Consider the following 13,661-nt stretch of genomic DNA (forward strand, 5'->3'; position numbering starts at 1 on the left):
AAGAGGGGATTCAGAACATACACAATATCTGCATCTATACAAGGGTTGCTGGTTTATTATTATTGTTAATGGATAATTTAATCGACTTGTGTCTTCCTGAATCATTGACTTGAACTACCCATCTCTCTGTAATTATGCAACTGTACTTCATTGACACTTCATTTACCATTTGATTGCTTCAGTACCATGAACACTTCACCATCAACAGCAGCCATTTAATTCATAGTGTTTTTTTATAAGAAAATGCTGGGCTATGTTCCAGTGACGCCATTGGAACGAAGTCTATTATGAATGTAATTGGTTTTTTATTTTTTGGCCATAATAAAATGATCCAGTTGTAGGCCCTTACAGTAGTTCTTGAGGGTTGCCATCAAATGAACATGGGTTTCTAAACATAATTTCTTCAATGTATATATTGTGTGATCCTTGTAAGGTAACATTCTTATTTCACATATTATGAATATGTGGTCTAGCACCCTAAAACACTATCCTAGGGATAAAATGTTTCTGGGAATCACTGAGATTTCATGTCTTTTTTACCCATTATATGTTTCCTTGTATTCTGCTCAGGTCTGAATAATATTATATAACATTTTGGAAGAAAGATACAGAAGAGCAAGCCAAAACTAGATGCTAAAATTGCAAAGATCTCCACAGCTACAGTGAACTTTCCCGGTGAGCTGACATAAGCTGGTATGAAGGTGATCCAGACGGCACAGAATATGAGCATGCTGAATGTGATGAATTTAGCTTCATTGAAGTTATCAGGCAGCTTACGAGCCAGAAAAGCCAAAACAAAACACAGGATGGAGAGGAGCCCAATATAACCCAGCACAGCCCAGAACCCCACTGCTGATCCTATGTCACATTCTAGAATGATCTTTTCTTTGTAGTGTTTCGTATTCTTGTTGGGGTAAGGAGGGGATATTGTTAACCAAAGCACACAAATAAGCACCTGTATGAAGGTTAAAGCAAGAACACTCAGTCTCTGCTGGGGTGGCCCAAACCACTTCATGACATTACTGCCTGGAAGTGTTGCCCTGAAGGCCATTAATACCACTATTGTTTTCCCAAGAACACAAGAGATGCAGAGGACAAAGGTGATCCCAAACGCAGTGTGGCGCAGCATACAGGACCACTCAGAGGGCTGGCCAATGAAGGTAAGAGAGCAAAGGAAACACAGTTCCAATGAAAAGAGCAGCAGAAAGCTCAGCTCTGAGTTGTTGGCTTTCACAATAGGTGATTCCTTCTTTATGAAGAACAGCACTGCCACAAATGTGGTAACACATGCTCCAAATACAGAAAAAATAGCAAGCACAATTCCCATAATTTCATGAAATGACAGAAATTCGACAGCCTTTAACACACATTGATCTCTTTTAGCATTAGACCAGTATTCTTCCATACACTGAATACAGTCATTAGAATCTGGAAAAAAAATGACATTATTAGAACCCTCTTACAGCTATGGCTGTACAGTACAATGAGCATATGCAAAACAATGTTATTTTTTGACTGGTTTGGGTTACCTGTAGCATTGCTGATTTCTCCCTCAGCACAAGGCACACAGTCATAGCAGCAGACTGGCCTTCCTCTCTGCACAGCCTTCCGGGTGCCTGGGGGACAGCTCTCACTGCACACTGATCTGGGTTTCTGTGTGCAAGATGTTTCAGTTATTAACTCAAGCATACATGGGAAATGTGACATGTTAGTACATCATAATAATTATTTGCAATACTTTAGCATATAGAACATGAAACACAAGAAAAATATTTTCACACAGAAGTATAACAATTCTGGACTTTCTACAGTAATGTTACAGTCTTTCCTCACACGTGACATTTTTGTCTTGTTGTATTTGTATTTATGAATGCATGCATGTGCTGTTATCAAATTAACTTCTCCTGAAGTGCATAAACACATTTACCTTTTTTTGTCCACCTGCCCAAACCATACTAACAGGACTCATCACAAACTGCTGACCAGATGGTAAAGAAGCATCATAGTAGCCGACCACTCTAAACTTCACTGCACCGCCAGGAGCAAGCTGCCAGTTCACCAGCTCATATCTGGCTGCTGGATCACCATTACTGTCGAAAGAGACTTTCTCTCCAGTTCCCAAAGTAAAATTGACTTTTTTCAAAGCCATAAGCACCTGTACAGAAACAAAGATTTGAAAAATCTGGATTTGTTCATAATGCGGATTGTAGCCGATTAACTTTTCGTTATCCAAGTAAAAAGGGCTTATTCAATTACCTGCCAGGGCTCTGGTTTCACACTGTTTGTGCAGCCCTCATGGGATGTACAGGCCAGCAGGTTATGTAGAGAATGAGCAACAGCATACACTGCTTTATAAACATTGTTGGAGATTCTCAGCTCGGATACATCAGTGTATTCATTTTCCAATTCATTCAAGCTCTCTGATCCAGTACAGGGATTCATGTGAGGTAGATTGTTTGTTAGGGAACATTGAAATGCATTTTCCCAAAGGTCTATAATCGCAAGGTTTCCTGGGCTTTGTGAGGGGTGAAGTTTTAGTATAAATTCTTTGAAGCCATCAATTTTACCTTTGGTGACAGCAAAGCCAAGAGACCCTCCCAGTATTCTGAAACTCGTAGGTGTCACTAGATTGCTTGCTGTTATCCAGCCTTCGCTGCCAACCATTTGGAGACCAGTAATATTCTGAATGGTCAGCTGCTCCAATAACTTGTTCATTTCACCTTGACCAAGGAATGCAACAATTACCTTTGCAGAACCTCTTTTGATAACATCTACAACCTTCAGTAATTTCTCTGGCTCCGTCCTGTAAAATTTCTCCGAATACTCAATGCAGATCCCTTCCTCTTGAGCAGTTTCTATAAATGTGGCCATTCCGTTGTTGCCATAGTCACTGTCACTCCTCACTGCTCCAACCCAGGTCCAGCCAAAGTGCTTCACCAGCTGAGCGAGTGCTCTGCTCTGGTAATAGTCACTGGGAATTGTTCTGAAGAATGTGGGGAATTCTTTTCTGTTGCTCAAACATGCACATGTAGCAAAGTGACTGATCTGAAAACAACACAAAAAATGAAATGTATCAGAACATTGCATAGCATAAGTACAAGAACAGGCTATTCAGCCCAAGCAATGCTCCCTTTTTCCTACCACCATAGTGTACGAAATGCCTAGTTTACCTAAAAGCTAGATAGTATCTAGCAGCGTATCAAGCCTGGTCTTGAAAACCCCAACATGTATGCTTCTACTACACATCCTCGTCTGTTATTCCATACAGGGCCCATTTTCTGTACTTCTGATTGTCTATGTGAAATGTATCCTTTGCTAATTTCACTTTGTGTACCTTTGTTCTGCAAACCGAAGTCTGAAGAATCTCACTTTCTTAATTTATTTTTTATGAATTTAAAAACCTCAATCACCCTGGTACACCTCCGAAATTACAAATCAGCCCTTTCGGTTGCAAGCTCCTCTTACTATGCCAGTATAACTTATTCTAATAGAGGCAACAACAAAGTTCTCTTCTCCACTGTCAACAAGCTGCTCCAGGCAATTTTCCTGTACCTATCTCCATTGAACTTTGCAATAAATGTCTTACTTTCTTCCAGTCCAAAGTTCAGGCTATTTACAAAGAGTTGCAGACAGCCAGTAATGTGTCCAAGCAGCCCACTACTTTATTAGTTACATTGTAGCAACCAGGCGAAAACTGTGACTTTTTTTCACTTTGGAAAAAGGGCAAAGTAGTATATTAGCTGCAACTGCTGTTTCAATAGCCCATCCATCCATCCATTATCTTAACCTGCTTATCCTGAACACACTCACACACTCATATCCACGGGCAATTTAGACTCTCCAATCAGCCTAACCTGCATGTATTTGGACTGTGGGAGGAAACCGGAGTACCCGGAGGAAACCCACGCAAACACGGGAAAAACATGCAAACTCCACACAGAGGCCCTGGCGGCCGACCGGGATTTCAACCCAGGACCTCCTTGCTGTGAAGCTGCAGTGCTACCCACTGTTTCAATAGCCTATGTTCTTAATCACACAACAATTTCCTAACGATGACATGTTGGAGCAGCCATAGTAACCCATTAATTTGTAGCTCGCTAATTTGGACTTTACACTTGATAAAACAGGTCCTTGGGATTTGTCAGCTCACTGGTTAGTTATATCACTGAGTTATATGATAGAACGCATTAAAAGTAAGCGTACCAGTGACAAAGTGATCTGAACAATATATATACAGTGGTGTGAAAAAGTGTTTGCCCCCTTCCTGATTTCTTATCTTTTTTGCATGTTTGTCACACTTAAATGTTTCAGATCATCAAACAAATTTAAATATTAGTCAAAGGCAACACAAGTAAACACAAAATGCAGTTTTTAAATGAAGGTTTTTATTATTAAGGGAGAAAAACCTTTTTCACACCTACATGGCCCTGTGTGAAAAAGTGATTGCCCCCCCTGTTAAAACATAACTTAACTGTGGTTTATCAAACCTGAGTTCAATTTCCTGCCTTGCCTGATTACTGCCACACCTGTTCTCAATCAAGAAATCACTTAAATAGCACCGGCCTGACAAAGTGAAGTAGACCAAATGATCCTCAAAAGCTAGACATCATGCCGAGATCTAAAGAAATTCAGGAACAAATGAGAAAGAAAGTAATTGAGATCTATCAGTCTGGAAAAGGTTATAGAGCCATTTCTAAAGCTTCGGGACTCCAGCGAACCACAGTGAGAGCCATTATCCACAAATGGCAAAAACATGGAACAGTGGTGAACCTTCCCAGGAGTGGCCGGCCGACCAAAATTACCCCAAGAGCGCAGCGACGACTCATCCAAGAGGTCACAAAAGACCCCACAACAACATCCAAAGAACTGCAGGCCTCACTTGCCTCAGTTAAGGTCAGTGTTCATGACTCCACCATAAGAAAGAGACTGGGCAAAAATGGCCTGCATGGCAGAGTTCCTAGACGAAAACCACTGCTGAGCAAAAAGAACATTAAGGCTCGTCTCAATTTTGCCAGAAAACATCTTGATGTTCCCCAAGACCTTTGGGAAAATATTCTGTGGTCTGACGAGACAAAAGTTGAACTTTTTGGAAGGTGTGTGTCCCATTACATCTGGCGTAAAAGTAACACCGCATTTCAGAAAAAGAACATCATACCAACAGTAAAATATGGTGGTGGTAGTGTGATGGTCTGGGGCTGTTTTGCTGCTTCAGGACCTGGAAGACTTGCTGTGATAAATGGAACCATGAATTCTGCTGTCTACCAAAAAATCCTGAAGGAGAATGTCCGGCCATCTGTTCGTGACCTCAAGCTGAAACGAACTTGGGTTCTGCAGCAGGACAATGATCCAAAACACACCAGCAAGTCCACCTCTGAATGGCTGGAGAAAACAAAATGAAGACTTTGGAGTGGTCTAGTCAAAGTCCTGACCTGAATCCTATTGAGATGCTGGCATGACCTTAAAAAGGCGGTTCATGCTCGAAAACCCTCCAATGTGGCTGAATTACAACAATTCTGCAAAGATGAGTGGGCCAAAATTCCTCCACAGCGCTGTAAGAGGCTCATTGCAAGTTATCGCAAACGCTTGATTGCAGTTGTTGCTGCTAAGGGTGGCCCAACCAGTTATTAGGTTTAGGGGGCAATCACTTTTTCACACAGGGCCATGTAGGTTTGGATTTTATTTCTCCCTTAATAATAAAAACCTTCATTTAAAAACTGCATTTTGTGTTTACTTGTGTTGTCTTTGACTTATATTTAAATTTGTTTGATGATCTGAAACATTTAAGTGTGACAAACATGCAAAAAATAAGAGATCAGGAAGGGGGCAAACACTTTTTCACACCACTGTATATATATATAAATATATATGTATATATATATATATATATATATCAGTGGAGGCTGGTGACTTCCAGAATTGAGGAGGCCATTTTTTTCCGCTTGCTCACTTCACTCGCGATGGAATGTTCCCTGTTCTCTTATCTGTCTTTGTGCTGGCCAAAGGCATACTATTTGGAGTGTAAGCTACAGTCAGAAAGTTCTGGCTGATGAAATTCATTGTGCAGAGCTTAGCCTTGTGCCTTCCTGAAGAAATGACATTGCTGTAAGTCTATGAGCCTGCCTGATAATTAAGCTGAGAAATGACATTTGGATGTAATATAAATGCCAAGTGAACATGTGTAAAAGGCAGGAATTTTAATTATGTAGTTAAAAACAATTTTGTTTAGCTTACATTTTTCATTCTTCTACAGCTTCAACATGTAATCACCAATTTAATCAAGTTTAGCATATAAAAAAGATAAGATAACACTTTCTTTATCATATGTAGTTTTATTCAATATATTTAATATAAAATATGTAAAAATATGGTTCCAGTTGGCTTTATCTAACGTTAACGTTATCCACTAGAGGGCAGCACTCTATTCGTATTTAGAGTGAATTTCCTCACAGAGCAACAATTCGGTAATTTGATATGGAAGATTATTAAATTGACTTGTAATAAAACGAAATGGACTACATTAAAAATAAAACTGTTCAATAAATCCCAAATGGTGTCTAACATGACCTATTGAATGTCATTCTCACTCCCTAGTATCTGGAATCTGCATATCTCCAGCCCAAGATCTCAAATTGCGCTAGAATCTCGCCGACTTCTGAGGTAGTTTTAAGCAAAAGTGTTTGGCCAAATGAGCTATAAACTCCAGGGATGATAGCCAGGGGTGTTCTCTAAATTTCCTGAAAAGCACAAGTTGATAGGACACTCGTAGCCACTATGGCGAGTGTTTGTTTGACTGAAGTGACTAGCGAATTCTCAAAATGGCTTCTGTGTTGAATAGAAAGGAAAGGATAGTTGATTCCAAATGAACCAGTAGCATGTGATTGGACGAACAAAATGTCAATCTTTGCCCTGGACACAATGCATGGTGAGGCCAGGCCTCCGTTGCCCACCCATTTTCAGTGATCTGGCCAATCACATATTGGCATGAAAAAAAATGCATTACATTGACTTCTATGAAAAGCTAATTTCCTAGGGGAGGCCTGGCCTCCCTTAATACAAACTGATAGGGAAATCTGGCCTGTTGCTTTACAATTGCAATATTGGGTTTTAGCCATGGGAAAATTTAGATTTATGAACAAAACTAAAATAATATGAATATAAAAAATAAAAAATATGTTTTTTGTTAAAATAAATCAATAAAATAAATATATTTATTGTTTTTTTTAAATCTCTCTCTTCTCTCAAATTATTGGGGAGGCCAGGCCTCCTCCACCTCTATGGAGGAGCCTCCACTGATATATATATATATATATATATTCCATGTTTCTGGTGTAAGATTCTTTCTGTTGACAACCTTCAATTTCCTTGTCCCTGGTGGGTTATAATATTTGGCAAACGTCTCTCTCCTGATCAGCTTGATTTGAGCAACCATAAACTGTGCAGAAATCAACCACAATGAATCTATGTTATTGCTATATTTTTATCCTTTCTCACTGACCTGAGATTTTAAATATTTTTGGTGGAAATTAGTTGTATGGTTGTCCTCCACAGGACAAGTTCTCATGGTTTGTGGCGTGTATTACGAACAACCCATTGCTGAATATCTTGGTATTGATGTTTAGAGTTGCCATTTTCGTCCTCTCACCCCTTGGGAGTTTGGAAATATTACCAATGATACACTGTATGTTGCTTCTGTGCTCTGCTTTTAATGATCTTGCTGTTTTCCCTGCATAAGCCAGGCATTGGAGGCGCTCACTTATATCAAAGATCACAGGACAAGTTGACTAGCTCACAGTGTAAGAGATCAGAAATGTGTCCTGTCAAAGTACTTTTTCATGTTAGAGGACACTTTTTATCTTCAGGGTAAGGGAACATCAATGGGAAGTAAGATGAGTCCAAACTTCAGCTCAGTGTATGTTGCTATTTTTGAAAATAAATTTAGTTAAAAAAATGTGTATCTACATCACATTGTGGCAAAGATTTTTGGATGATTTTCCAGGCCCTAGCCACTGATCTATATAGAAAAGCTGATAGGTGTTCCTCCATACAAGCTCATTCCATTTCACATAATTGAAAAAAGTCTGCCCAAAAGCCAGTATAGCCGCATTCCAGTGGAGGCTCCTCCATAGAGGTGGAGGAGGCCTGGCCTCCCCAATAATTTGAGAGAAGAGAGAGATTAAAAAAAAACAATAAATATATTTATTTTATTTATTTATTTTAACAAAAAACATATTTTTTATTTTTTATATTCATATTATTTTAGTTTTGTTCATAAATCTCAATTTTCCCATGGCTAAAACCCAATATTGCAATTGTAAAGCAACAGGCCAGATTTCCCTATCAGTTTGTATTAAGGGAGGCCAGGCCAGGCCAGGCCTCCCCTAGGAAATGAGATTCTCATAGAAGTCAATCTAATGCATTTTTTTCATGCCAATATGTGATTGGCCAGATCACTGAAAATGGGTGGGCAACGGAGGCCTGGCCTCACCATGCATTGTGTCCAGGGCAAAGATTGACATTTTGTTCGTCCAATCACATGCTACTGGTTCATTTGGAATCAACTATCCTTTCCTTTCTATTCAACACAGAAGCCCTTTTGAGAATTCGCTAGTCACTTCAGTCAAACAAACACTCGCCATAGTGGCTACGAGTGTCCTATCAACTTGTGCTTTTCAGGAAATTTAGAGAACACCCCTGGCTATCATCCCTGGAGTTTATAGCTCATTTGGCCAAACACTTTTGCTTAAAACTACCTCGGAAGTCGGCGAGATTCTAGCGCAATTTGAGATCTTGGGCTGGAGATATGCAGATTCCAGATACTAGGGAGTGAGAATGACATTCAATAGGTCATGTTAGACACCATTTGGGATTTATTGAACAGTTTTATTTTTAATGTAGTCCATTTCGTTTTATTACAAGTCAATTTAATAATCTTCCATATCAAATTACCGAATTGTTGCTCTGTGAGGAAATTCACTCTAAATACGAATAGAGTGCTGCCCTCTAGTGGATAACGTTAACGTTAGATAAAGCCAACTGGAACCATATTTTTACATATTTTATATTAAATATATTGAATAAAACTACATATGATAAAGAAAGTGTTATCTTATCTTTTGTATATGCTAAACTTGATTAAATTGGTGATTACATGTTGAAGCTGTAGAAGAATGAAAAATGTAAGCTAAACAAAATTGTTTTTAACTACATAATTAAAATTCCTGCCTTTTACACATGTTCACTTGGCATTTATATTACATCCAAATGTCATTTCTCAGCTTAATTATCAGGCAGGCTCATAGACTTACAGCAATGTCATTTCTTCAGGAAGGCACAAGGCTAAGCTCTGCACAATGAATTTCATCAGCCAGAACTTTCTGACTGTAGCTTACACTCCAAATAGTATGCCTTTGGCCAGCACAAAGACAGATAAGAGAACAGGGAACATTCCATCGCGAGTGAAGTGAGCAAGCGGAAAAAAATGGCCTCCTCAATTCTGGAAGTCACCAGCCTCCACTGCCGCATTCACAGAATATGTAAATATCCACATGATTTAGAAAAAAGAGAAATGAACCTGTCAATAGGTTTAGGCAGAAAGAGTACCCTGAAATTGGATCAGTATTACCAGAAACAAGTCTGTAAGCTAAGACACTCTCCAAAAACTTTTATCCTTCCATTAACTGCTTCCTACATTATTCACCCCTAAGCAGAGAATTTAAAAAAATCTTGAGACAGCACAGACTGACAACTTTCCAATATTTTTAAGGAACCCTCTAGAATTTTGTATAAATGTCCTCCCAACATAAGACAACTGGTAGTCAAGCCATACTTACCCCCGATCCAAAAAAAGACATTCCTAAATGATGTTCCAGAGGGTCATGTATACAGTTCAATTTTACCGTTAGATGTACCACATATAATCACCCACATACAGATAGGCCATCAAAATCAAATGGACTATCACATGTACACAAAAGAATGTCATCTAATTGCTCAAATGTCCATGTGGTCTGTCATCTATTTGATCAAATGTACATGTAGTCTGTTAAACAACAAGAGCATTAAAAACGAGGATAACAGAGCACAAAAGCAACATACGAACATGTGATAAACAAAATGCAGTCACACTAGATTTTAAGCAAGCCCAACACAACATTTACACCTTTATATATATAGGCATAGAGCATGTAAAAGTTCCAAATTAGGGGGGAAATATGGACTGTCTAAGGATGAAAATGTACCATATACACTCACAGAGCACTTTATTAGGAACACACCTACTTATTCATGCAAGTATCTAATCAGCCAATCATGCGGCAGCAGTGCATAAAATTATACAGATACGGGTCAGATGCTTCCGTTAATGTTCACATGTACCATCAGAATGCGGAAAATGTCATCTAAATTACTTTGAATGTGGAATGATTGTTGGTGTCAGACAGGGTGGTTTGAGTATTTCAGAAACTGCTGATCTCCTGGGATTATCACACACAACACCATTCTAGAGTTTGCAGAGAATGGTGCAAAAAACTAAAAAACATCTAGTGTGTAGCAGTTCTTCAGGCAGAAATGCCTTGTTACTGAGAGAGGTCATAGGAGAATGACCAGATTGGACAAATCTGACAGGAAGATGACAGCAATACAAATAACCACACATTACAACAGTGGTATGCAGAAGAATACCTCACTGAGTGTATACACCTTGCAGACAGTACACCCTAAGAAAATACAAGACCCATCAAGAAAATTAATTTACACATTTTCTGTAGATGGTGGACAATTTGATTATATGCTACTGTTTTAATATACAATTTTTTTATATTTCATGTATTGTATAGAGTTTACAACATGTGCCTATACATATTGATGACTGATGTTAGATGTGATGATATCATTAATGTTAATTGTACAAAATACTTCACTGATTGAAAGTGGTTAATGGTCTTTAACCTATACTGGTTTTTAACCTATACTGGTTTATCTCCATCGGCCATCATCCATCAGCCAAATGACATATAATGTGATGTCATATACCTGGAATTGACATCAGGTGATCGAGACCAGGTGGGCAATGTGCCTATGTACATGGCCCCTTTTAGTTTGACCTAACAAAGATCCACTATGGGTCGAAATGTTGTTTGATTCAAATAAAAAATTATAATGACTTTGGGTCTGCAGGTTCTACTTTAATTATAATTGCTACTACCCTATTGCCTTGCCATGTGTGTATCGCTATATTATTTTACTTTTGAAATCAGAACAGTCTAGAAATTAATATTGTATCTGCTGTATCACAGCGGGTTTACACTTAGTGAGCACATTATTTGGTATTTATTATACTTATTTTTTAGACTTATTGGTCTTCTGCTGCTGTAGCCTGTACACTTACAGGTTTGACGCGTTGTATGTGCAACATACCATACTGTAATGTTTGGTTATTTGTATTACTGTCACCTTCCTGTTGGCTTTGACCAGTCTGACCCTTCTCCTCTAAAATCTCTCATTAACAAGACGTTTTTGTCTACAGAACTCCTGCTCATTGGATGTTTTTTGTTTTTCGCAGAGATTGTTGTGGGTGAAAAGCCCTGGAGTTCAGCAGTTTCTGAGATACTCAAACCACCCTGTCTGGCACTAACAATCATTCCATGGTCAAAGTCACCTTTCTTCCTCATTCTGACATGAAAAACAGCTGAATCTTGACCATGGCTGCATGCTTGTATGCATTTAATTGCTGGATTGAGGAAGGGCTCTCTAAGTGGGCGCTGGGTCTGTGTGGCCAAACTTTTATAAATCAGATTCACATAAAGCGCGTAATAATTTTTTGCTTTTTATTTTCTGAGTAGTGGGCAGGACAAAAAAAGCCATATGTAAAAGTGCAGGGGAAATTACACCTGAGTGTGACAGGTGCTCAATGACATCCATCCTCAGGCTCCTAGCAGGTGAGAAGACAGCCACAGAAGTGGGAGGAGCACAGCATAGGGCCCATTCTGGACGCATCAGATGCCTCAACATGAACCGTGTGTAGATTGATAGGGAAGTGTGCATGAGTGTGTGTCTATGCACGCAGAGTGCATGTGTATGCTCCTCTCAGCACCTGCCACTCAAGGCAATTGCCTATGCCAGAAATCGGTACGGAATATCATCAGCAAATGTCTGCAGAAAAACTCTCAATATATGAAATTTTTTTATGAATTGTGTTATTTTGGACATTTTAACAAAATGCAATCAAGCGTTTTGGACAATTTTTCAATCACACATTTTCCATTATTGCTTTTTTTACTATGATTCACACAACAGAAAATCCCTGAGCATGAGAGTTCATAAACCCTTATTCTTATGCTACTTTCACTTTTAAATATCACTGAATGGCTACTTGTACTGCAGTATTTGGAAAAGACTGAAATAACTCACCACTGGAATTTGAAATAATCCGACTGTTGCAGCAATTGCAATAGTGTTCGTAGAACTTGACTCTCCAATGATGGCCGGCACTACTGCTGGTGTGGAGCAAGATGTGTCAGTCAGTGTTTCCTCATAACCGTTCATCAGAGCCATGGCTGATCGTATAGAGAATACTGCAGAGACACAGGTGTCATATATTTTATATCCAAGAGATACACCTGGGAGGAGGTCAGTTCTGTTGTTTATTTCTTCAATGGCGAAGATCATGGTCTGGGCCACCCGGAATTCTCTGAAGTTAACGCTAGAAATGACACATTTTGATTGTTGTTTTAATGATCCTTTTAATACTAAAAATAACCATTTTAACATACAGTATTTTACACTGTCATTTGCCACTTATTATGCATTTCCAAAGCTGGCAAACCAAATGCAGGGTAATGTACGCAGAGTACATTCCGTCAATACATTTTTCACATAACCCTTAGGATTGTTGGAATCACAAAAAGTGATCTTCAAAATACCCTCAATACAAACAACTGTGAACCTCACCGAGAGCACCTTAGTGGTTCTGGCTTAGCGTCAAATTTGACGGTTAGGTCTTGAGGAGTTTGCCGCAGGGAAAAAATTCCACCAATGTTAATGTCTCCATGTTGATAGAAGCTGGGCCTGGCTGCCCTTCCCAGTATTCTACATGGTGGGGTCTGTGCTGCAGCCCAGAGGACTGTCAGTGCCAGAAGAATGGTCTGAAGTGCCATCCCACTGCACATCTCAGATACTGTACTGCAGTGTACCAGAGTTAAATACAATCCTCCAATGTTCTGTGATTCTCAAAGGCATGACTGGGTCCCAAGATAAGCAGATTGAGGTGGAGCAAATTGCAAAGGCAACAAAGGCAACAGAAAAAGAAAATCACAATTCAGCTGAATCTAGTCCTACCCCCCAATTCCCATAGAGAGCCATTCAAATGCAAAGAGTTTTAATATTGCTTGTAGGAAAAACTGAAATAAGATATCTGATATCTGAATAGACTCTGATCATGTTGAGAACAGGCAATGCTCGCCTTTTCCTACCCCTAAGTGTTCCTACTACCTAATTTGCCTAAAAGCTAAATAGAATCTAACATCATATCAAGCCTGGTCTTGAAAACCCCCTGTGTTTCTGCCTCCACTACATGTCCTGGCAAGCTATTCCACACATCTGCTAGACCACTCGCTGTGTGAAAAGAATTCTGTACAGAATTTCTCCTTTGACAATTTCCATGT

General features: G+C 39.2%; 1 protein-coding gene across 1 annotated transcript; it reads right to left on the minus strand.

Annotated features, from left to right (window-relative positions):
- Positions 1 to 514: 514 nt before the first annotated feature.
- Positions 515 to 13,166, minus strand: LOC133108139 (extracellular calcium-sensing receptor-like). Its single transcript, XM_061217572.1, has 6 exons — positions 12,949 to 13,166; positions 12,409 to 12,700; positions 2,257 to 3,045; positions 1,928 to 2,155; positions 1,530 to 1,653; positions 515 to 1,428 (listed from the first exon to the last, which is right to left on the minus strand). Exons 1-6 carry the CDS (start codon positions 13,164 to 13,166, stop codon positions 515 to 517), a joined length of 2,565 nt encoding a protein of 854 aa, XP_061073556.1.
- Positions 13,167 to 13,661: the final 495 nt, after the last annotated feature.

The sequence above is a fragment of the Conger conger genome, chromosome 13 (genome assembly GCF_963514075.1).
Source record: "Conger conger chromosome 13, fConCon1.1, whole genome shotgun sequence".
NCBI classification, from domain to species: domain Eukaryota; kingdom Metazoa; phylum Chordata; class Actinopteri; order Anguilliformes; family Congridae; genus Conger; species Conger conger.